We start from the raw sequence: 25,240 nt of genomic DNA, 5'->3' as shown, positions 1-25,240 counted from the left end.
CCGTTTTTATATCCAATTATTGTTACCTTAACATCAAGCACTTAAATTGTTTTAGCTGAATCATATATCAATTCAAATAATTTATGTAACAATTTGAAATTTTATCGATATTTAACGTCCCAAAAATATTCTTACTAAAAAGTAAATCTTCTTTAAAAAAAATCTATAATAAAAATATATTGTTACAATTTACAAATGCTCGGGAGGAATATAATCCCAAAACAACTCGATCAGATCAAATCAAATATAAAAAAATCTGGTAGACTTGCTGTGAATGGCAAAAATTGAGAAAGGACTGAGAGGGCATTCTCGGTAATTCATGCTTTCCTGGAAAAGGACAAGACCTCCAAGTTGTTGTTTACATCACACGTATTTATGAACCGCTGGTCTTTTGTGAGAAGATCTAATAAATATTTATCTGTGAGACGAGTTAATCCTACCGATATTCACAATAAAAAGTAATACTTTTAGCATAAAAAATAATACTTTTTTATGGATGACCAAACTAAGATAATGCTCTTAGCATGAAAAATAGTATTTTTTCATAGGTAACTCAAAGAAGAGATTCGTCTCACAAAATACAACCAGTGAGACTATCTCAAACAAATTTTTTCTCATATTTATAAGAATATAAAGAATTCCTTGTATATCTCATCCACCGTTTACTTGCTTGGAACTTTTCCTTGTCTTAAGGATACAATTTATAAATATATAGTATATATACATATAAAAAATCTTTGTATATCTAATCCACAGTTTACTTGGCTCTGTCGGGAAACTTCATTTGGGAAAAAAAAACAAAAAAATTTCGAGTCGTCGAACTTTTTTTTCCAAAGAAAACTTAAAAGAGAAGGAACTTAATTTTTCCAGTGAAGTTGAATTTGTTTATCGCAACTTCCAAGAAATTTGTGTTTCGTTTAAGGGAAATTCAAAGAATTGAAGCCGAAAATAGTGTAGCTGAGTTGGGTTTGTGTACGGTACATGTTCTTGGAAATCCCCCAGAAAAAAGATTGCATCTTTAGCTCGTGTGTGTGTGTCGGTGCTATAAACTTGTTTTTTTTACTACGGGAAGTTATAATTTCCACAGCCCGAAAGAAGTATTAATCAAGGAGAAAGATGGTGGAGACGGGTCATCATCATCACCATCACCATCAGCCACCGCCGAGTCAGACGCCACCGTCGGCGGTAGTAGCACCGCCACTTGGTTCTGCAAGAGGGCCTCTGTTCCCACCTGCGGAACAGCTTCTGCAGCTCAATTACTGCATCCACTCCAACCCATCTTTGGGTTTGTACTTATTAACCCAAAAGTCACCTCCACACACACACACACACACAGACAGAGAGAGAGAGTGGAGCTGTGTTTTACGCTGGTGTACTAGTGCTAATGCTGTTTTGTCTCTGGCTGATTATTTGATTTTGTGGGTTTTGTGTTATATTGTCTTTTTGACCAAAGTTTTGGTGAATTGTATTTTATTATTTTTAATCTTGTCAAAAGTAGAAGAAAGTGTATCCTGACTAAAAAGGTCTAATCTTTTCAACGATGGACTGCCCTAGATGATGGAATCTTGTTTCGATTTTCTGTTGAATAAGAATCGATGATTCTTCTTGCTTTACTTGGTCCCTTGTGCTGAATTGTAACCAATCATGTTCACCTTTTGTTTTCTAGGCGTATAAATTATATGGATTTTGTTGTCCATTGTCAATTTCCTGGTTCGAACACTCATATTCACACCCCGTGGTATTCGGTCTTTTTTGGAATATGGACACATTTGGCAATCCATCATCCAATTTTTTTTTTTAAGTCAAACAACTGGCTCAGTTTTGATACAACTGGTTTCACTCAGAATGGACTTTAGGTTTCATTCAGTGGAGTGAGTTGGCAATAAAACCACAAAACAATAACCAAAAGTTATTTTGATGTATTTGAGCCGATTCTTTAATTCACATAACACATATTGCAGTACAAACTGTGGCATTAGCATTCCAACACTTCGTCGTCATGCTTGGAACAACTGTATTGATCGCCAATACAATCGTAACTCCGATGGGTGGCGGTTCTGTAAGTTTTTTGTAATGCTCACATTGTTGGGAGGCTTGATTAATTGTAGTGGTTTGATAATGCTTTATAATGGAAATTTTCAAAATTTGTAAACAGGGTGATAGAGCTCGAGTGATTCAGTCATTGCTCTTTATGTCAGGAGTGAATACCCTTTTGCAAACATGGTTTGGCACACGCCTTCCAACTGTGATGGGCCCTTCACTTTCTTATGTTATATCGGTACTGGGAATTGTCAACGATATATCTGGTGATACATTTCCTGATGACCAACATGTATGTAAAATTTATTGTTAGATGTCACACGAGGGTGTTAAATTTTTTGCCTGTGTGCTTGCTCAAACACTCTATTGTCCCTCTTTTCTTTTTAATGGTATAGACTCCTGCACCTTTTCTTGATTTGAAATTTACTATTGCCTTATTTATTGTAGCCATTTCTAAGGAGGTAAAATACCTTTAATCGGGTAGAAAAATTATTTCTTACTCGTGATTCTTAGAAATTTATCTTATGCTGTTCACATATGTCGATAATGCTTGTAATTAATCTGTTAGTGCAAACTTGATTGTAATTTTTTAAGCATTCAATGCAATTTCTTGGGTACAATTAAAAGTTCTGATTATTCTATGTTATTTTTTTCTCTTCAACCTGATGTTTTATCCTACCATTAGGATCATTCCATTCTTGCCTCAAAATGAATCAAGTTTTTCTTGTTAAATTATCACCCAGTTTCGAGCTAGGTATATCTGTAGAAGTTGCCCTCTTTCTGAAATCCGCAGATATCTTTACAGACTTTACATATAGTAATTTCTGGATGTAGTCATAGTAACCCTTTAGCATTAACATACATCCACGTTGACTTAGTTGTAGAATTCAAATATACAGATCGCTAAAGCACTCTTCAAGGAAGTGTTTGGTCCAAGAAAAGAAGAAAAAATGAAGAAGAATTTGGAAGGAAAAAAGAGAAGCGTGAGAGAGAATATATTTTCATTTCCTTGAGATTATACTGTTCCGTTCTAGCAATTCCAATACCTTATCAGTCTTAAGATTCTGTGTTTTTGGGTGATTCTGGTTCAGCATCAATACTTAAATTCTGAGCTTCCATTTACACATGTCAACCTTATGTTGCAACCTCAAACTTCATGTATTGACGACCATAGTTTTGGTCCTTTTGGAAAGCTGGTTAAGGACTTCTACATTGTGCCTTATGATGCCTTGGTCATATATACTTCTCCGACCCTTTTACCCTTGTTTTAACATGCAATTTTCTTTGTAATTGTTTTAAATATGGATGCTTCTAGAGGTTCACTCACTCCATAAGAGCTATTCAAGGAGCATTGATAGTGTCATCGTTTGTGAACATCATACTTGGATATAGCAGTGCCTGGGGAAAGCTTACCAGGTAAACATATTTATATTCTACGTTCTTCTTGTGTATTTAACTTTAGTAGGCATTATTTACCCTAACTTACATGCAGCAACTTTGGACTATTTGTTAGTTTTCTCATTTTTTTCTCTTTTCTTGATCAACTTTATCTCCTTGCAGGTACTTTAGTCCAGTGATTATAGTGCCAGCTGTATGTGTGGTAGGTCTTGGTTTATTTGCTAGAGGCTTTCCTCAGGTATTTTGTATTCTTCTCGCAAGCTTCATCGAAGTAAATAATGATCAATACAAGAATTTAATTTGGTTCAAGCTCGTCTCTTTGCATTCTGTGCAGCTTGCTAATTGTATAGAAATTGGCCTACCCATGTTGATTTTGCTTATTGTCTCTCAACAAGTAAGATTTCATTTTGCTTGTGAGAATTTATGTCTCTATTCTCTTCTAATTGGGAAATTTCAAGAATAAATATATACTACATGCAGTACCTGCAACACATCCATTCAGTTGCTCGACCTATGGTGGAGAGATATGCTTTGCTTGTGTGCGTTGGAGTTGTCTGGGCTTTTGCTGCAATTCTCACTGTTGCGGGTGCTTACAACAATGTTCGTGAGCAGACTAAATTAAGCTGCCGCACAGACCGTTCTTATCTCATGTCGTCTGCTCCATGGTAAGCCTACATTGAGGTGTGGGACCTGAGATCCTCATCTTAATATCATGCAATTTTCATTAATTTTGGTCAACAACGTTTATTTCAGTTGTTAAGATGGGCATATTAACTGTGACAATCTCCACGATTATACGCAACAATACATAATTACTAATAAGTGCACACAATGCATAATATAAGTTTCAAGAACCGTGGTTTACATGGAGACAAACTCCTCCAAACTAGCTGAATCCTTTCATTTTAATGAAAGGCCAATCTGAACTATTTCCAAGACCGACTATCCTTCATCATTGACCAAGTTGCTCAGCTTCAAAGCCTAATACCTGTACTCCAATATACAAGAAAGCTATCCAAGGTGATGAGTTGGTCCCATGAAGCAGGATGTGAGCGGTTGACATGTATGTCATGTAGCATGAGAAATTCTGGGAAATGGACAACATAACATGTTTCTGCAATAGTGTGCAACAGTTTATAAAGTTAAGGTATGATGCAGTATTCATGCTCAAGGAACCACATGTGATATGAATCCACGTGCGTAAGAAAGGCAAACACGATTAATTATGAATCGTGCCCTCAATTCAATAACGAACAAAGAATTCGTGTTGTTGTCCCGATCTTTTGAATCAAGTGTGTGTGTGATTTTCACCTTTAAACTATGATAAGTTTAGCAACAAATAATCACAATGAAACAATCGAAAACTCGAACGAACCTTCAAAGAACAAGCCTATGACAATCCGCACAAGAACGATCGACAAATGCCACAAAGTTAAAAACTTTGATAAGTTTGATTTGAAGAACAAAGCAAGGTTTTGAATGTTTTGAGAGAAAAACTCTAAAACTTTGATAAAATATCAATAGTAATCTGAATTGTGTGTTAATTTTTGTCCCTAATATGTTTATATATCATAAAGATACCAAATCTAGTTACCAAAATAAAGAAAACTCTAAATTAATATAAAATTCTGCACCAAATCTGCGAAGGTGCATGGACCCCGTGTAGAGGTCCGGAAGGGGGTTCGTGTAGGCACTGGAATTCTCCATCTCGGATGTATAGGACACGGACCTCGTGTACAGGTCCGTGCTCAGGTCCGTGCACACGCTGGATTTCTTCATTCTCGGTTGTAATGGACACGGACCCCGTGTACAGGTCCGTGCTGGGGTCCGTGTAGGCTCTGGACTGCTTGAATAATGTTCCTTTGGTTCCCGAACTCACTCCCATGCATCCGAACCTTTCGGCACTTTGCTCCTTGCACGTAAGCCCTCCTTGATTGCTCATAAGCCCATTCAATGTTTCTTTGAACCTCTTCTGACGTCCCCTCGTGATTGGTCCCTCTGGCAACTCTAAAGGCTCCCATGCTTTCCTTGGGGCTTGACCAACCGTGTTCGCATCAACATGGGTCCAAATAAAAATATAGGTGATTACCACACTCATCTGATCGATCATATTGGGGATATACTCCTATCGTAGCTCAAAGCAATATCAACTGAAACGTCAACTACTTTTTAACCTTACAATCCTACTAATTTTTTTTTTCATTTATTAAAATTCGAAACATTCTCTTTTCAAAAATAACTCAACATTTCCAAAAATAAAGTGCATAAAAATCCATAAATCGTCAACCACAAAATTGTATGTCAATTTTAAAATAATCCAAAAACTAAACTTTAAAATAAAGCATAAAATCTCCCAATAAATAATCTTCACAATCTTTGCGTAAAAAATTTAGATACTAAGTAAGTGCGGAAAATAAATGTCCCTCGGGAGTGTACTGCCGGACTCGATCCACTCAAGTGCAGCGCCTCCCTCAAAATCATCATCGCCTGCAACCATCCAAACCTAGTGAGTCTAATGACTCAGCACGTTCTAACCATACATAGCAAATAATACACATACAGACACATGCAACTTTTAAAATAAATCTTTTAAGAAAATAAGTTGGCGTAAAACCTTGTAATCATATATCATATCATAAATCATAAAGCTTTCCATCATCGTATATCATTTTTGGGTGAAATTTGATCTTTTAAAGTCACTAGCTTAATCATGTGGTCGACTGATCAGTCTTAGCTCACAATTGCGCATGGGGACGGCACTAGGCACCGCCGTAAATGGAAATACGATCATTGGGCTCTCACTGGGCCTTCTCCCGTAAACGGGCTCTCTCNTATATTATAAAACATTTAACTAATGTACAATTTTTATGTTTATCAGACTTTCTCCCTCACGATATTCCCAATAATCATATCATATCATATCCTTTCCACATTTGTAAAATAGCATTTTTAACAGTAAAAATTGCACAGCTTTATCATAAATCAGGAAATTCCATATTCTCATCATATAAGTTTTAACATATCATTTAGCATGCGTTATGATTATTCGGGACACTGCCAGATCTTTCGTACTACTCGGAACGTAAAATGACCATTTTACACCTTGGACCCTAATATCCTCGATTTGGACTTTTCTCACTTTTATTGATTTGAGCCTATCCCAAATAATTTTATAAACTTAAATTTGACTTCTAATATTTTTATTTAACGTGAACTCGAGACTTTCGATTTATTTTCTTAATTACTAAATCGTAAAGCGTTTTAATCCCGTATTAATTCCAAACTTAATATTTTATTCCCGAACTTTAAACATACACTTTTCACACTTAAACTACCCTCGCGAACCATGAATCGACCCCCCCGTGGACCACGGTTCGAACCATTATTCTTTCTAGCCTAAAACCGAACCCTAGTTCTTCAACCAAGCCACGGCTTCCTCAAAACCCGAGCCACCCTCGAGCTATCTTGGACCTAACCCTGGCCAGACCCTCATGGACCCTTCCAGACCTAGTCTAGCCCAGCGCACCAGCCCCTAGCCACAAGACCAACCGTGCGCTTCTTTCCTTAGATCCCATAGGTCGTGGCCCCTCTACCACCGAGCCACCAAGGACCACGGCTGCACCAGACCAATCCTCGACCCCAAGCCATCTTCCCTAGACCCTACTGGACCAGCCTAGATTGCCGTAACCGAGCCGTGCACCACTCCTTCAGAATCCGTCTAACGCGTGCATGGGAAGAGTCCTTGCACTTGTGGACTCTTCCATACCTGCTGTTCCTAACACCGAACCACGTCCAGCACGGCCCCTGCCAAAGCCGTGGCCGAGCCGCATGCGAGCCTCTCCCCTAGCCGACCCCCAACTCAAGAAAATCCATGGAGAAAACCCTAGGCTCGTTCCTTCCTAATCCAAGCTCGGTTTCCAGCCTTCGTGTTACCCCTTAGCGACCCCATTTTCCTAGCCTTTAACACGTCTTATTGGCAGCGTGTCCTTAGAATTCATAACGTTTTTCAAACAAGCGTGAAATTATCAAAACTTTGAAAATAATCATCAAAACATTAAGCGATTCATATTCAAATATTTTTCATGCTAAAATACGTGAAAGATGCATATTATGATTTGAATGGTGCATCAAAAGAGTTTCGAAAACTTTCGAATACGTGATCGTTGGCGTTGGTTACGAAGTGAGACGAATGGGCGACGAAAACTCCTTGATTCTCCTATCCTAATTTTCGAAAATTTTAGGTGTGTGTTGTGTGTGAAATTTCGGCTGCTATGGCTCAAGAAAAACCTCAGGTTTCTATTTTATAGATTTTGAAATTTGCATGTTAATGGGCTAAGTTTTTGGGCCTTTGGGAAAAATAAAAGTTTACAAAAATTAGTTTTCAAAAATAATACCTTTGGTCCTTTAAAAGTCCCTAGTTTAGCTAAAACCGGTTTCCCGGATAAAATCGAGCTCGTCTCGTAAAATAATTTGGGCTCCAGCATTTTTAGAAAATTTTAATCATATATAATCATATTATTAAGTCTAAAAAATATTTATCGAAAAATATTTTAACTTGGTCATCTCCGGTCTCCTTTCCCCATCCTATTATCGAGTATTTGGATAAAATCTTTAGTTTTCATGAAATCATGCAATTAGACCTTCAATCATATATTATGTATCCTTCGAGCATTTAAAATCAATTAAATAAAATGAATGAACAATTTAAATCATTTGCATGCATGCGATTTACGTGTACTGAATTTTTCTGCCGTTACATCAACCAAGATTACTATGCGGAATAAAGTCCCACTGGATAATACACATCCTAGATTATGACCCATCGCTTTCTCCAGATATGCAAAACCCTTTTAATCCAGACATCATCATCAATCCGAGGTGCTAAACATCAATCAAGGTAATTATACTATGTGAATCATGGAGTCAAACATTCTGTGTACACTTATAATCCATAAATTATTCGAGATGAGAATCATTACTCATTCAATCATATCATCTCATTATCATGAAGTAGAACCATGCTAACAAGTACCGATATTTTCACATAGGTAGACAAGTAATGCATTTACTGTTGGGGCACCGTTTTCTCGCACCTTGAAGTTGAAATTTTTGTTTCGACATTCGAAACAGTCTTTGGGTGTCGTATGTTTTAAAATCATTCATAGGATGTTTAGATTGTTACTTCTGTGTATAAATCGCTGGCTCCAAACTATTCCGAGTTTTAACCGGGGATAGTCCTTCTTGTAAATCTCTACAAACGGATCTCCCTCTTGTTGATCGTCAAATCCGGTCCATGATCAGAGATTGTTTTCCTTGTTTGGATTGCATTAGTAATCGCAAACAAAGTTTAGCGTTGAGACTGGATTGTCCGAATTTCCAAAATTCGGAGTCGATGCAGCAGCGCGGGGCGCGGCCGTGGAAGAAAACCAATTGGTCAAAATTTATTCTCCAAAATAATGAGATGGGCGAGATTTGCTATGAAAGAAGGAAGGATCTTTGTTGAATTTTGTGTGCAAGGACTTCTTCCAGCTCGCTAGTTTCTTCGACATTTTTGATAACACTGGTTCCCAAAATTCTGTAGTCTTAGGATCACCTCCCAACGGCGCGCCAAGGTACGTGATCGGCCAATTCTCTCTTTTGCAACCAATTGTTAGTGCCATACCCTCAACTTCATCGTCTAAAACATTTAAGCCCAAGATCACACTTTTTTCAAAGTTGATTTTCTATCCCGATTGAAGACCGAAGTTTTTGAGAATTGCCACTAATGCCCGTAGATGACTCTCGGATTGTACAAAAAATAGTGTGTCATCTGCGAATTGGATATGCGAAATTTCAATTTTTTCTCTCCCTACTACCAATCCTCTAACTTCAAGTCTTCCCTTGGCCCTATCAACCAACTTGCCCGAACCATCAACAAGAAGGTTAAATAGAAAAGGGGATAGTGGATTCCTTTGTCGAATACCTCTTTCCCCTCGAAATTTGCCCCGCGGTCTGCCATTGATGAATATTGAGAAAGAAACATTTGATGTCGTGTGGACCGCTCATCTACTAAATTTGTAAACTCGTTTAATATTATAATAAATCTTAGTTTCTGATAAAAAAAAAAACATTCGAAACACACCCGTTAATCCACGACCTCCACCTTGTCCCAAAACCTTTCTTTTGCATCACAAAATCCAGAAATCTCCAATCAACGTTATCATAAGCTTTTTCCAGATCAACTTTAAACACCCATCTTTTTTTTTTTCCCGGCGATGTTCCTCCACAATCTCCTTAGCTATCAGGCAGCAATCCAAAATCTGTCTTCCCTTAATAAAAGCGCACTGACTCTCTGCAATTGTGTTTCCCAAAACTTTTTTCAATCTGTTCGCCAAGACCTTAGCCAAAATCTTATACAAACTAATTGTCAAGCTGATCGGTCGAAAATCTTTAACCTTGGTTGCATCTTTTTCCTTTGGCATTAGGCAGATGTAGGTTTAATTAGTAATGGCGTTAACAATGCCACCGTCAAAAAATTCAGCAAACACCTTAAATAAATCATCTTTGACCGTATCCCAATTCTTTTGGAAAAATGCCATTGTAAACCCGTCTGGCCCTGGCGCTTTGTTCCCATCGCATTCGAAAACTGCCTTTTTAATCTCATCCTCAGAAAATGCATTCTCCAACTCCTCTGCTTCAGTCGTAGCTAAGGGACTCCATTCCAATCCATCAAAACCCCCACCCTCCCCGTCAGATTTCCTGTATAGATGTTTTTAGAAACTTACAATGTTTTCCTCAACCTGTTTCTCTTCCGTAACCACAGTCCCATCTTCCAACTCTACCTATTTATAGTCGATTTGTTCCTACGAGTATTGAGTATAGCATGGAAAAATTTCGAGTTATGGTCACCTTCCCTCAGCCATTTCACCTTTGCTTTTTGACTGTCCATCTGAAATTTTTTAAATGCCAACACTTCCAGTTCCGACCTCACTTTCTTTCTTTCATCTTGAAGAATTTCAGACCACGATCCCCCGGTCTCCAACTTATCCAGCCGATTAATCCTATTAACCACCTCGGTGTATCTAACACTTACGTCTCCGAACACCTCCTTATTCCATTTAGAGACTTCGATTTTCATTGCTCTGAGTTTCGTCATGTACTTATATCCTTCCCACCCCCGTGTTACCCCATTATTCCACCACACCTTAACCAAATCTTTGAAGTTATGATGGGACAGCCAAGTATTCTCAAATCTGAAAGGTGCAGGACCCCACCTCAACTTAATGGTATCAAGCAAGATATGGCAGTGGTCCGATGTGATTCTTGGTAGAACTGTTTGTCTGTAATTTGGAAAAATATCCATCCACCCCTTCGAAAAGAGATATCTATCAAGTCGGCAACAGATCGGTTCAGCCCTGAAATTCGACCACGTGTACTTTGCGTTCAACAAAGGTGGGTCATGTAGTCTCAACTCCCCTATCAACATATCAAAGCATGACATACTCGTAGTGTTGGAGATGCTATTCAGCTTTTCTCCCGTATTTCTGACCACATTAAAGTCACCTCCCAAATACCATTTGTCTCCGCAGATAGAATGCAAACCTGCTATTTCATCCCAAAATAAATCTCGCTGTCTTGATTGAACCGGGCCATATATGGCTGAGAACCATCATTTGATCTGATCACTCCCTCCTATTTCAATTGACACCGAAAGGTCCCCTATCAAATTGTCACTCACCTCCACTACTCTTGGGTCCCACATTATTAAAATACCTCCCGATCTCCCAATTGACAGAAGACATACCCAATCCACGAATCTAGATTTCCACAGACTTGCAACGAAACTTCTGTCTACCATTTGTTGCTTGGTTTCCAGAATTACAACAATATCCGGTTTCTCCTTGCGAATGACAGTTCGTACCAGTTCTCGCTTTCTTGCTGCACCCCCTCCTCTAATGTTCCAAGAGCAGATTTTCATAAGAGTTTTTTAGGACCCTTCGATGTGGAACCTCTCTCGTAGTTAACACCAAAACTCAACCTCTGTAATTCTCTACTCAAAAGAACCATCGATTTCTTAGCGCCTCCTCAACATTTTACATCCGATTTCATCTCTTGAACCTCAATATCGGTAGCCAAGTTGTCTGCCCTCAAATTCTTTCTAGAAATCTTTCCCTCGGTACTCGACTTCTCATCTACCCTTGAAACCCCACCACCCAAAAGACCACTAGACAACCCAAGAATAGAAAAAGAAGCTGGAAAAATGGAATGAAGTTTGAAGGAATGGTTAAGAATCGATGTTTGGAATCCGGAAAATACCTGGCCGGCCGAAGGTTTCGCATCTTCAAGTGGAAGTGGCGCTGATTTGGCTGGAGGATCATAATCTGATGAGAACAGCCCCTCAATATCCCCTAGCACTCCTTCCGTGTAACCTGATTTATATGAGTTTTCAGAAACAAGGCTTGCTGTGTCGGATGATTCAGATTCAACCTCTAACAAGTCATCTTGTGAGTCATTGAAAAAACATTCTTCTTTGTCTTCCAAATCTACTTCTCCCATCTTGCTAGCTTCTTCAAGATTCAAAAATTCTGCACATGGCAATCCGCCTTTGTCAATTTCAACCATGACTGCCGGAATATTTTTATTCATTCTTTGAGTGTAAATTTTCTGGTAAGAAGGCATTAGAGGCTTGTCATTCTCTTTGTCAACCATTTTGTCTTGCTCCTCGGTTCCTATATTATTCATGCATTGAATAGGTGAGCTGCTGAAACTTGTGACTTCCTTTGGGCTGATCTTCCTCAGGATTTTGAGTGCCTTTCCCCCCGAGGTAGTTATTGACACCTCACTTTTTCTGCTGGTCCTCTTAGCGTTGTATCCAAGTGTTGAATCCCATGCCCTTCTTCCATCCTCACCCCTCTATTGCCAGACCAACTTCCCCGCCTCCCTTCTTCAGTAGTTATAACAGTCTGCACTTTAACCGCTGAATCCATCTTCGCTTCATTATGGCATTTGCTAAGGGCTTCATTTTCGAATTGTTTCCGGAGTATATTTGAGTTACCCCACCCAGCCAATGTACTTTTACCATTAATCACCACCTGTGCATATGATTGCCTTCCATACTTCTCGTAAGCTGTTAGATCAAAAGAATCTACCCGAATACGAATCGTTAAGTCCTCCCCCTTCAAATGGAAGTTCATCCTAGTGCAAACAAACCCCCCTTCCATGCCTTTCACCTTGATCTTTGCTGCTCCTAGGTCTTTAAATAGCAGTGTTTCCGCACTTATGTCGATCAATCACCCGCACTGATCCCCAATGCATTTAAAATTTTCTTTTGACCATAGATTCCATGGTAGTCCAAATATCCGAATCCAACTGTTGCAACATTTGTCCACCGTGTCTGCTGTATTAACATCCGGATGCCATGCCTCGAAATTTAAAGTCACCCCCATTGTCAAAAAAACCTTTCTTTAATTTTAAATAATAAGCATATTTAGAGGAATCGGAGGGCCACCATACCACTTTGTTAGCTTGGAATGGGAATAATTCAACTATCTTATTTGTATTTGTAAATTTGGCTAGACCGGTCATAATCTGATCCCACGAGCTGTTCGATCTTCCCCTAGTAACAATGAGTGCTTCATTCATCCAATTCCTCCCCATCACTGGCCTCTCACTATCCTCCTTAGCAATCATCATCACTCGGCTACCCTACCCTCCTCCACATTGTTACTGTTATATCGAGTTGTTGCATTATCTCTTTTCTTCGCTGACCCGTATCCGAAGGCTGGTTGGTGGCCGATCCTCTGAGGATTCCCTGACAGTAGACTTGACAATGTATTCGAGATTTTTTTCCAGCCTCCTGAATTATATCCGCAAGGGACAATTGTAATTTGCTTTCTCCCTCTGAAATTGAACTTCGTAATCTCTAAGAACCTTCCACGTTTGTTTGAAAATCGCTGAATAGTGAAGACCGAATTCCTTCCCCTGAAACGAATGAAGTCCGTACCCGAGACAGGATTATTGATGAATTCCTTGAATCTTAGACTGATCCAGGTAGCCTCTTCACGGTCTAAATCCAGCAAATAAGTTGCGTTCTTAGTTTTTTCATACCACCAAACAGAGAATCCCCCGTTACCCAGTCTCAGATTGAAAACTTTATGCTCAATAATGATTTCATCCCTAGCATCGTTCCTTCGGACATGGGGTGCTCTTAAAGTATTTCTTTTGTTCATAATGTTGCCGACTAAAAAGCCTCTGGTACCTACTGGATTGCGGTCAAACTAACGACTATAGGCGACCCTATGACATAATCGACAAAGCAGAAAGGATCTGAAAATAAGAAGCAGCTCAGAACTCCCGACAATGAAGGGGTTGACTTTCGCGAAGAAGGAATCTAAACGAGTAAGTGAGAGAAGGAAAAAAAACAAGGAAAGGTATGAAGATGGGATAAGCCCGCCGGCGAACAAGGTCCGACGCCGAAGACGGAAGATAGTGTATGCCGCCGTTCCTCAGCGACCGAGATTAAAAGAAGGAAACGGTAATGGAAAGTTGGAGCGCAAAAACCTTAAGTCATGCAAGAACCTTAAGTCATGGTTAGCGGACAATTCGATCCCTTCAATACATATACCCGATCGAATCTGCAACTATTGGTATATCAAGAGTTGCATATGAATTCGATAACTATGTGATTTATCTTTGAGTACTAACAATGGTATGATATGTGAAACTAGGAAAACACATTTCCCTAAAACACATTTCTTGCTTTGGCCAGAGACTCTTTGCACTATTAACTCATCAGATTACATTGGATATCTTCATCCGTAGGCAAACGTTGAATTCTCGACTAAAATGCATTTGCTCCTACGTATTTCGAAACTACACCTAACCTCGCCACCTGATTGACCCTCAATGGAGTCGGTAAACAGATCAAAGTACATGCTAGTAAGTATGACCCCTACATTATCCCGGGTCAAAAGACTAATGATGTATAACCATAACTGCAGACTATTCCCTCGATAACTGAGAACGACTTAGACAGTCTGAGAGAGGGTTGTTTAGTGCATCATCATATGATCACTCATCTGTATGAAAGGACATCTCCACACCCTTACCAATGAAACATGTCGTTTAAATCACAGATACTAGTCTCGAGCTCAAGCGACCTTTATCCTTATTTCAGCGGCTGATTCGACAAGGAGCCCATTTAGAATATACAGTCACCTCCTAATGATTTTCATGGTCTTACGTTGCGAGGCAGACATCATGGTACCTATGTATATTCAAGGACTTTATCTATGCAGTTTGCATGAGTATACATATAAAGCATAATGACATAATTGAATAAAATCGTATAACATTATTAAAATAAATATCGTTTTACATTATAGTCAATAAAAGTCCAAGCGACAAGTTGGCTTGCTGGGCACTTTTTCTAACACTTACCACGTAATAATGTTAGCTTAGAGGCGACCTGTGTTACCCAAAATATGGTACCTGCCACATGTTATGGATCATAACATACTTTAAACTTGTTTGCTTATGCTGGATTGCTCGAGGCATCTTATCATAGAGTATCAAATTCAGGATCAATAACTTGTTTAGCCAATGTTTTTATCCCATAGCTCTAAAATTCAGGATTTAAAAGCAATATGCTCCCACAACATTTTCAGCTATTCATCGATAATCACACTTTTAGCATAATTAACCCTATTTAAAGTTTAGAGATGCAGCTATAGGGGCAAACGATAATCATAGCTGCAATCAAATAGTTAATGTGGCAAACTAAACTCTACGTAAGCCTCTTTCTATCAACATATCCATTTTAGAAGCAGAGATTGTCACGCTCATTTGCCACAACATCAATAATGTACAAAGCATCATAATAACTTGAGATATTTACCAGTTACTGACATAACAACCTTACTTGAGAACAGAATGCGTAACAGTATCATACCAATTAGCTTTTAACAACTTTGAAACTTGACAAACATGAAACAATCAAATGATGTAACGATAGCAACAAAGCTACGGAAAAGGTAACAATCTTCTTACCTCGAGCATGGCTTGGGAAGGTATAACTCTGGGGGGTTAACGCCCTCCAGCCCAAAAGTACCATTGTTCAAGGTAGAGCCGATTGGGAGTATGGTTATGGAGGAAATGGCTTTGAAAGTGCTTAATGCTTAACAGGTGTTTTCATAGGATTGTTTCACTGGCACATACAATAAGTTCAGTGAAATGCAACATCTTTGACAACTTGAACTTCATCGCCTGCTGGAGATGGCCTGAATTTGAAATGCTTTGGCTGTTCAGCTTGGTTTTGATAATGTGATTCATATATGGCCATGCTAAACATCTATGTACTTATCCATTCCAGAAGAAATACAAATTTATGGGTTTATGTTACGTGCTTGTGAGATGGATCTTGTAATGGGACAGTTTACCACGAAGTTGTGATAATCCAGCGAGTAATTGTGCTTGTTAGATTTTCATCTTCGTCGACTTATGGTGGTGAATGTGTGATGACGCTCGATTAAGAGAACCTCCAATCTCGAGAATTCTATTTTGAATGAAATTTCTGATAATTCCTTATTCATCAAAGCCGGATTAAATACAAAAGATCCATCTTATCCAAGACACTACGGATAAGCAAAATTCAAAAACAAACCATCTAATCTATCATGTGTAATCCACACGAACTGAATGATAAGGATAAACCAAATAAGAGAAAGACCCTAGCCTAATCCTCCTGCTTGAAACGGCCATGCGTGAAATGATGATAAACCCGAGCTGGCGGGCCTTGATTGTTTTGCTGATGCTGGGCCGTGACAGTTTAACTGATCAAAATGTGTGCATGGGGTTTCAGGGCCTTACATATGATTATGGGTCGTGGAATATACTTTTCTCTGACGTTTTGCTCGGTTTTACTTCATTTCAGGATCAAGATTCCATATCCTTTCCAGTGGGGTACACCAATATTCAGAGCAAGTCATGTATTTGGGATGATGGGTGCCGCTCTTGTTTCTTCTGCAGAGGTTTGTTGATCCTTTTCCAAAACTCTTAAGGTGCATGATATGGTGTCCCTACTTTGCCTTATTCAGCAAGGAAGTACCTAAATCTAAACATGTCATCCTTAATAGGAAACACAAAAATTCCCGTCGAATCTTTTGCTGATTTTGCAAAATGCCCCAAATTTGTTTTTTAAAATATTATTCAGTCCATATTATACTTTTTACTCCTAAATTTACAAAAGAACATTTCAGAAACATCCTTTATATACAAACATTTACAGTACATGCGCAGGAGACTAGTATTGGTTATTGATTAAAACTATTTGGATGCCGCATTACTAATTATCACGGTATATTAGAATTGGCAATGTCATCCGGCTTCAGTTTTTTTTGATAACCTTAATGCAGTTGCACTTCGAGTTTTATTTGCTTATAAGTGCTATAATTAAGGTCATTTGCAGTCGACTGGAACATTTTATGCTGCAGCCCGGCTGGCTGGTGCTACTTCACCTCCTGCATATGTCCTAAGCCGGAGCATTGGTCTACAGGTCTTAGCTCATGAAAGCTAGTGATTTTGTTTTGCTGTTTTCTGATAAAGGGTATATTTTAACCCCTTTATGATGACTGATAATGTGAAACTGTTCCGTGTTTCATTATCAGGGTATAGGCCAGCTGCTTGAAGGAATCTTTGGTTCCATTGTTGGGACGACAGCTTCTGTGTAAGATCTGATGCCATTCTTGAATTATTTACTTTCTCACATCTGTTTTTAGTTCGACTTTTTCCCGCAACTAGTACTTTGAGTACATGTGTGTGTTTTTTTCGTAAGAGGGGAGATGAGGAAAACAAAATAAACTCCGAGCGTCTGGCAATTTCGCTCTCTTTCTTCTCCACCCCATCTCATCAAGTTTCAATCTCAGAGACCTTGTTAGTTGTTAGTTATAGAAATTGTGATAGTTGGGAACCTGTAAAATCTCCTGCTAAAAGTAATAGTGCCTCCATAGGACTCCTTCCTCGTCTCAAGGTAAACTAGGCTGGGAGCCTGGGACTATTTGCCAGCATGGCAAACTGGACGATCGTATTGAAGAATTGTAGTGGACCACATGCTGCATCTCACAATCCAATGGAAACCTATTACTGTTTTTAGCAAGATGTGGTAGGCCTGCTTTCTCATGGGCTAGGCATGTGATCTATTAGATATCTCACTTTCAGTTTCTTGGTAATCATCTACAAAGCTTCTTATATCCAAAAAAATCTGTAAATTAATGACCAAAAAGCATGTGAAAAGTTTTCTGGGAAGTATACAACTTAATTATCAAACACTCCCAAACAATATTCTGCCTTCCGTGATCAAAATAAAGAAACTTGATTCAACTTGTCACCCTAGAGAGATAATTTTTTGAAAATGCTCTCCTCTTGCTCCTGAAGTGTGGAGGCAGATTACTCCATAACCCACCTTTTCCCTCGTACCTCCGGCGTCCTTGATCACGGCGCCGACAGTCGGTGGCGTCCTACCCTTCTGTTTTTTTTCTTCCTCTTTCGTCCCGTTTTTCTTTTCCTGTTGTAAGCGACCACCATAGGCATCCGACCACCTTCGGTGGTGGACTTTGTCTATCCTTTCAGCCCTCGTTTCTTCATCGTTTCTCTGCCCTTTTGATGTTGTTGCTACCTTGTTCGGTATTTTCATTGAGAATCACACTTCCGTGATTCATTCTTCTGGTTCGCTGAACTCAAGTAACGCTACGGGGATGTACGCTCCGAGCAGGGATCTGTTCCAGCAGCGGAGGCTGTATCAATCATCAAGGAATGAGATATGGGATGAAGAAATGCAGATCAAACAAAAAGTATTCCAGTTTAGGCTGGGTAGTGGCGGGTCTTCAATTTGTTGGTAAGAGAGAACTAGGAATGCGAGTTATGTGCTTGAATTAGATCGGGAAGGGGCATATTGGATCTGCTCCAAGTTAAAGGACTTAATCTACTCTCCATCTTTGTGTCCGGCTTTCAATCGGTTCTGAGTTACTAATGTTGTGTTTACCATCCAAAGATATACCAATAAACAGGGAAGTTTCCTGGAGTGTCTAAACATAACCAGCTCGGTAGAAATCAATTCATCATAGTGCCAAGAGGTCTTAATTTGTGGGGTTGGAAAAGAATATTAAATATATTGGCTATATTATTGGTAGGAAAAAATCAGATGAAGGTCCAGCCTATTTTCATTGCGGTGTTGCTCGAGGAAGAGTTAACAACGCATTTCAGAAAGACAAAAGTTTAGTCATGAGTGGCATCATCATCGAGGTATGAAGGAAGTCGAGAACGGTAGTAGGTATAGGCTGGTCAAGAACTAGTATGAAGCACTTATCGTTACTAAGGGAAGGGTTAACACTTCATGGGAGCAGATTCAGACTGTTCTTGGTAATTCTGTCAACGAGAGGATCGAGCTCTTTCATTTTCGTGCTAGTAAGGCAGTGTGGTGGCCTTCCAATCAAACAAAGTATTAATATTTTCTAAACCTAGAGAGGTTTTTTTGATAGAAGGGTGTCTTTGGTTTTTGAGTGGAGACCAGAAATCAATAAGAAGGACATGGTTTACGAATGTTGCAGCAGTTGGGTTAGGATTTTTGGTCTACCTTGAAATATATGGTTTTTTGATACTTCCAAAATTATCGGGGATCAGTGTGGTGGTTTGTTGGATATAAGTGATGACACTGCATGCTTTAGGGATCTTGGGGCAGCAAAGATTAATGTGAGAGGTACCGAATGAGGATCTATTAACAGTGGGATGCAAATTCCATTGAAAGAAGGGATTATAGAGATCAGAATCGAGGTTGATTCTATTGATTTAGCAGCCTGTGAGTGTTACGAACGTCGATCGTATGCTTAGGTCGTGGTAAACGGTGCTACCTATAATTACCTCAAACCACTTTCCAGTTTTGCTAGATACTTCTAAGGTTACTTGTGGTCCATCTCTGTTCAGATTCGAGAATGCTTGGCTGACTCATAAAAGCTTCGAAGACTTAGTTTCGTCCTGGTGGAATAAGGGGGATAGTTAGATGTGGGAAGGGTATAAGTTCATGAAGAATCTTAAAGAATTAAAAGTTCAGGTATCCAAATGGAACAAAGAGATCTTTCGGGATGTGGATGTGAAATACACGCGGAGTTAGTTAAAAAATTAGACAGCTGGATGAGCTAGAGACAGAGGGGAATTGATATGATGTTTTTTCTTAGGAAAGAAGGATAGTGAGGTGCGAAATGGAAGAAATGTTGTTTAAAAGGTTTCAAATGGAAAGTCAAAAAGCAAAAGTTAGATGATTGAGGGAAGGGGACCAAAACTCGTAGTTTTTTCATGCCTTACTGAATATTCGAAAGAATAGGTAGTGAGGCGCGAAATGGAAGAAATGTTGTTTAGAAGGTTTCAAATGGAAATTCAAAAGCAAAAGTGATATGGCTGAGGGAAAGGATTGAGGAGATAAAAGCACTTTTAGGGAAATGATGATGGAGATGTTATGATGAAAGGGATCTTTTTTCGAAAAAGGTTATTTAAAGCATTTATGGATTGCAAGATAATGGTTGGGACGTGGGGTTGGCAAGGAATATGACTTTTAGAAATTCCTGAGAATTTATCTCTCGATCTTACCAAGCTTTTCATCTTTTAGTTAAGGTGGTGTGAATATTGTTCATTTTTGGTAGGATACTTGTTGGGAGGTTTTGTCGTTCAAAGATTTTTCCATCTCTTTTCTTGATCTCCTTGAGTCATAACAAACTTATTACCAGTTTCTTCATTGAGGCCGGTTAATTCCACTTATGCCTGGGATCTGCGCTTCAGAAGGGCTTTGAATGAGTTTGAAATTGATGAGTTGAGTACTTTGTTAGGGGTTTTAGAAACTGTTCGTTTGGAGTTGGATAGGGTGGATTTTAGGGTTTGGTCGGGGGACTATTCCAGGTCTTTTCTGTCAGATCTTTTAATGAGTCTTTTTCTCAGGTCAGTAATTTTCCTTATTTTTCTAATATCTGGATAAAACCTATCCCTAATAAGAATCAAGCTTTCTCGTGGGCTGTGACTTTGGGAAAAATTGCCGACTTCCGATTCTTTGCAAAAAAATGGCTTAACTGTGCATTATGTCCGAACTGGTGTACACTTTGCCGGAACAAAGAGGAGAATCAAGATCATCTACTTTTGCATTGTTCGTTCAAGACTCGAATTTGGAATAGAATATTGCAGGAATTGAGTATGGAGTGGATATTCCCAAGAGCGATGCACGATATGTTTCTTTTGGATCCGGAATTACCTAACGAATGGAAATGTCGGACCTTTTGGAATGTGTAGTTCATTGCCTTTTTTGGTCAATCTGATTGAGTGGAACAGAAGAATCTTCAACGATACAGCAGAGTCTATAGACGAGGTTCGGGAAAAGATCAGATTTAGGGTTGCTAGTTGGACAAGAAAGCTTGCAGAGTTTAATCATTTCTCTATTTCAGATCTAGTCAGGGATTGAAAATTTTTATGTTATTGACGACATTGTAGTTTTTCTTTTATTGTGTTTTTGCGGATATATTATTTGTCTCTCTGTACTCTGTTTTCCTATCTTGATATAATTCATTTCAATAAAAAAAATTAAAGAAACTTGCATGCACTACTTCATGACAATCCTTCAGGAATACCTCTTGCTTTCCACGTCAACTTTTAAATCCCCACCAAAATCAGGGCCAAAAATGTCTCACAACACTTGTTAAAAGAAGATCAAGTTTCTAACATTATTTAATAGAACTAAAACATTTGATGTTTAGGTACAATTGTTTGGTATCATGAATGCTACTTAGCCCAGTTTGTGCAAACTGAATATTTAACTGATGACTGATCACAGGCTTACCTTTTCAAATGATTGAGAATCATGTGAGAAAAACAAACGACAAAGCTTAGAACTGATAGTTTAAAGAAATTTTTTCGTCTTCTACTTAATTATTTTTTCTGTTAGCAAACATTATGTTTTTACTCTAAAGCTTAATGAAATGCTTAAAATATTGAATTGTGTCTCTAATATTAGTGGAGAAAAGTATGAAGAAGTAGGACTATGGTAATTCAAGGTTAATTTGAGTTAAGCAGCCTTGCAGTTAAAACTCCTACGAAACAAGTTTTATGTGATTGTTGGTCTTCCTTTATGCAGAGAAAATGTGGGACTCCTGGGATTAACACGTGTTGGGAGCAGAAGAGTGGTTCAGATATCCACCGTTTTTATGATCTTCTTTTCCATATTTGGTTTGTTAACTGAGCCTCACTAAATTCTCTCTCTTTTCATTTAAATTGTTTGTTAATGTAAGATTAGGCAAGTCGCAGATGATAATTGGAATAAGATTAAAGAGTGAATTTTTCTTTATTGGCCTGGGTGGTATTTTACGGAAGGTTGTTTGGGTGGAGGCACAAATTCTTGAATTTATGATTTTATAATTCTTGCCTTGCAGGAAAATTTGGTGCGTTTTTCGCATCAATTCCATTGCCAATATTTGCTGCTATATATTGTGTCTTATACGGCTTTGTTGGTGAGTAACTTGTCTGAGCAGTAATACCTGTTACCATCATGTATTTTACTTGTTTTATCATTTTTGCACGCTTTTTGCAGCTGCTGTTGGGATTTCATTTATACAGTTCGCAAATAGCAACTCAATGCGAAACATCTACGTATTGGGCGTCTCTTTGTTCTTGGGTATATCTATTCCTCAATATTTTGTGATGAACACAGATATGTCTGGACATGGACCCGTCAGAACGAATGCAGGATGGGTAGGCGTCCTGACTTTTTCTCTGATTTCTTCATGTTAACATTGAAAACACATTACAATTTGGGATGAAGGATATTGTAGTTATGGATGCCAATTTTTCATATCATGCAACAATGGGAAAGGTATGGATTAGACATGCTTATTGGGTCGGTTTGGCCCGGAACCGACCCGAAATCGGAACCGGAACCGGAACCGGTTTGTCCATACCGGTTCCAGAACCGGTCCAAAACCGTATTTAAATGGAGTGGACCGGTTCAATTAAAAAAAACCGGCCAAAGTACCGAAAATCCGAACCGGATCCGGATCCGAATCCGGTTTTGGTTTGAAAATAAAAAATTGAAATATCCGTTGGGCGGCGGTTGCCCAACGAATATTTTTTGAAATAATTGCAATTACATTACAATTATTTTTGGGATGAAATTGTATATATTTTTTTTTCATTCCTATAAATATGTGCTTGTTTTTCATAATGTTCACCCAACAATCTCATTCTATATTTCTTTGAACTCAATCTCGAATATTTAATATTTTCAACACAATTGTTATTTGTTATTCTTCCCCGTGACTGGGTTTGAAGTCTTCAAAATCGGGAATGTAGGCAAAATCTTCACCAAAATCTAAATTGCGGTTTGAAGACGAGGCCATTGAAAATATATTTAGTAAATATGTATCATGAGGTTGGGAAGTTCTGCAAACATGTTCTTACTCGTGACTGGGTTCAAAGTCTTCAAAATCGGAAATGTAGGCAAAATCTTCACCAAAATCTAAATTGCGGTCTGAAGACGACGCCATTGAAAATATATTTAGTAAATATGTATAATGAATAATAACAAATAACAATTGTGTTGAAAATATTAACAATTCGAGATTGAGTTCCAAGAAATATAGAATGAGATTGTTGGGTGAGCATTATGAAAAACAAGCACATATTTAGAAGGATGGAAAAAATATTTACAATTTTATCCCAAAAATAATTGTAATTTGGCCATTAAATTATGGGCCTAATTGCAATTATTTCAAAAATATCAGTTGGGCAACGGTTGCCCAACGGATATGTCATTTTTTTTTTCATTTTTTTGGCCAACGGATGTCATTTTGTATTTTTTTCGTTTTTAATTTTTTTTAAAAAAAATTCAAACCAAACCGGATCTGGATCCGAAACTGGTTCCGGTTCGGATTTTCGGATTTGGTTACAGAACCGGATCCGGAACCTACTTTGGCCGGTTTTTTAATTGAACCGGTCCACTTCATTTAAATACGGTTTTTGACCGGTTCTGGAACTCGTATAGACAAACCGGTTCTGGTTTTTTCGGGTCGGTTCCAATAAGCATGTTTAGTGTGCATGAGGCTCAGTATTATGTTAGCATGGAACACAGGACACTTTGGTAGGTTATTTTTATGATTTTTATGCGACACCCCAACTAGCGAGGAGTCTACCTGCTCAAGAACGGTGATGGTAGATTACCTATTTCTTCTAAATTGTGCTACAAGATCTTCCATCTATTTTTGAAGCTTTGCTGGTGCCCTAAGTTTCTGTAGAGAAGCACCTAAGCAAATTTTATGCTGTTGGAAAATAGAAACTACTACTCGTTTCACCTACCAAATTTACTGATCAGCGGAGTCGGAGAAACTATATTGTTAGTCTAATATATTCTTTTGATCGAGTGGTACCCAAATGATAAAGATATAACTGACTCTAAGGATACAACCCAAGTACTGTAAACAACAGAACAGTCAGCATCACGTTTCTATATCTATTGTTATGGAACATTGGTAGGCACATGGGAAAGTTCGTCCTGTATTAGAAATGTGAAACTATGAAAATATTTAGTAATTTTCATTTCCGTTTGTGATTCTCCTTCTGCCTTTCAATGCTTACAGTATTACTTAAATTTCAAATGGGATGCATCTCTCTTTTTCTGGTTTCATGCAGTTCAATGATATATTGAATACGATATTCTCTTCACCACCTGCCGTGGCCCTAATAGTTGGGACGCTCCTAGACAACACTCTTGAAGCTCATCATTCATTCGAAGACCGAGGCCTTCCATGGTTTGTGCCTTTCCAGCGTCGGGAGGGCGATAGTAGAAACGAAGAGTTTTACAGTTATCCTTTGAGAATGAATGAGTATATTCCCTCAAGATTTCTCTGACTAGACTTTGGTTTTGTACATTCTCGATCAGTTACAGTTGATAATCCGTGTGCTCAAATGTATGAATAGGCGGCATCGCTTTACTTCAAGTCATGTTTGATCTCTATATGCTTCATTTTGCTACTTTTCTTGAGCATTAAATTAAATTTAAGAAAGAGGAAAGAGAAATGCGTTGTGTATCCTACATTCGTTCTACGATAAAAGTGTGAAGTCCTTAATAATTTTAAGGAATTCGCCAACATAGAATGTTGGCTATCCAGTTTAGGCTCTCCTTCTGGGATTATGGCCTAATGCCAGTGCTGCTGCTATTCAAAAGTCGACTTGGGAAAAGGTTATGTTGGAGATTATTGATTCACTAGATTGATTATTTGAAAGTTTGAATTTATAGCATGTTATGTTTGATTTGATTGCCATAAATATATTAGGGGATTATTTGTTAGGAATCCCAAAACTATAGCAAGTTTCTAATTCTAGGACTGATCTTGCCTTGCAAGTAGGTAAATATATGTGCATACTGGTTTATTTCATCCTACCCATGTGAGCATTGTCCTCATGATAGGATGAATGACCAAGATTTGTCCATGCATATATAAGACTTATTTTTTTTTTGAAAATTGTATGTGTGACAAGATATCACTCGTTGAAATGAAGTGACATGAGTAGGATCTCATCTACCATGCATACTATTGAAGAAATATACAATATTTAACATTTTTTTCGGATGAAAGAGAAAGGTTGGATCTAATTTCTCGGGCGACATTGTTTTCGTTTCGTTTTTTTTTTTCGATCGCAAAATTGATGCGATTTTCTGGTCTTGTTCGGACCATTTCTGATCGCAGTACATTGTTTCGTCTTTTAACATGATAATTGACGACGTCTACCCTTCAAGTTTCAT

At 38.4% G+C, this 25,240-nt stretch overlaps 1 protein-coding gene across 2 annotated transcripts; it reads left to right on the top strand.

The window, feature by feature from the left end:
• The first annotated feature begins 745 nt into the window (after nucleotides 1–745).
• On the top strand, nucleotides 746–24,451 carry LOC140963866 (nucleobase-ascorbate transporter 3). Of its 2 annotated transcripts, none has more exons than XM_073423331.1 (15): nucleotides 746–977; nucleotides 1,088–1,285; nucleotides 1,962–2,059; nucleotides 2,156–2,332; nucleotides 3,356–3,456; nucleotides 3,601–3,676; nucleotides 3,773–3,832; nucleotides 3,919–4,103; nucleotides 16,349–16,445; nucleotides 16,883–16,969; nucleotides 17,082–17,140; nucleotides 21,581–21,672; nucleotides 21,876–21,953; nucleotides 22,034–22,194; nucleotides 24,127–24,451. In XM_073423331.1, exons 2-15 carry the CDS (start codon nucleotides 1,117–1,119, stop codon nucleotides 24,343–24,345), a joined length of 1,659 nt encoding a protein of 552 aa, XP_073279432.1. In that variant the 5' UTR covers nucleotides 746–977; nucleotides 1,088–1,116; the 3' UTR covers nucleotides 24,346–24,451. The 2 variants fall into 2 exon arrangements, with proteins under 2 accessions (XP_073279432.1, XP_073279433.1); XM_073423332.1 differs by having other exon boundaries at nucleotides 783–972.
• Nucleotides 24,452–25,240: the final 789 nt, after the last annotated feature.

Source organism: Primulina huaijiensis, chromosome 18 (assembly GCF_012295235.1).
Source record: "Primulina huaijiensis isolate GDHJ02 chromosome 18, ASM1229523v2, whole genome shotgun sequence".
NCBI classification, from domain to species: domain Eukaryota; kingdom Viridiplantae; phylum Streptophyta; class Magnoliopsida; order Lamiales; family Gesneriaceae; genus Primulina; species Primulina huaijiensis.
The sequence above is the reverse complement of the archived record's forward strand: the minus strand, read 5'-3'. Positions and strand labels throughout refer to the sequence as shown.

Excerpts from the sequence above, each read along its gene's own strand:
- LOC140963866 (XM_073423331.1), top strand. The coding sequence starts at position 1,117 with ATGGTGGAGACGGGTCATCATCATCACCATCACCATCAGCCACCGCCG. Across the intron at positions 21,673-21,875 it reads GATCTTCTTTTCCATATTTG|GAAAATTTGGTGCGTTTTTC; the intron begins GTTTGTTAACTG and ends CTTGCCTTGCAG. Across the intron at positions 22,195-24,126 it reads TCAGAACGAATGCAGGATGG|TTCAATGATATATTGAATAC; the intron begins GTAGGCGTCCTG and ends GGTTTCATGCAG.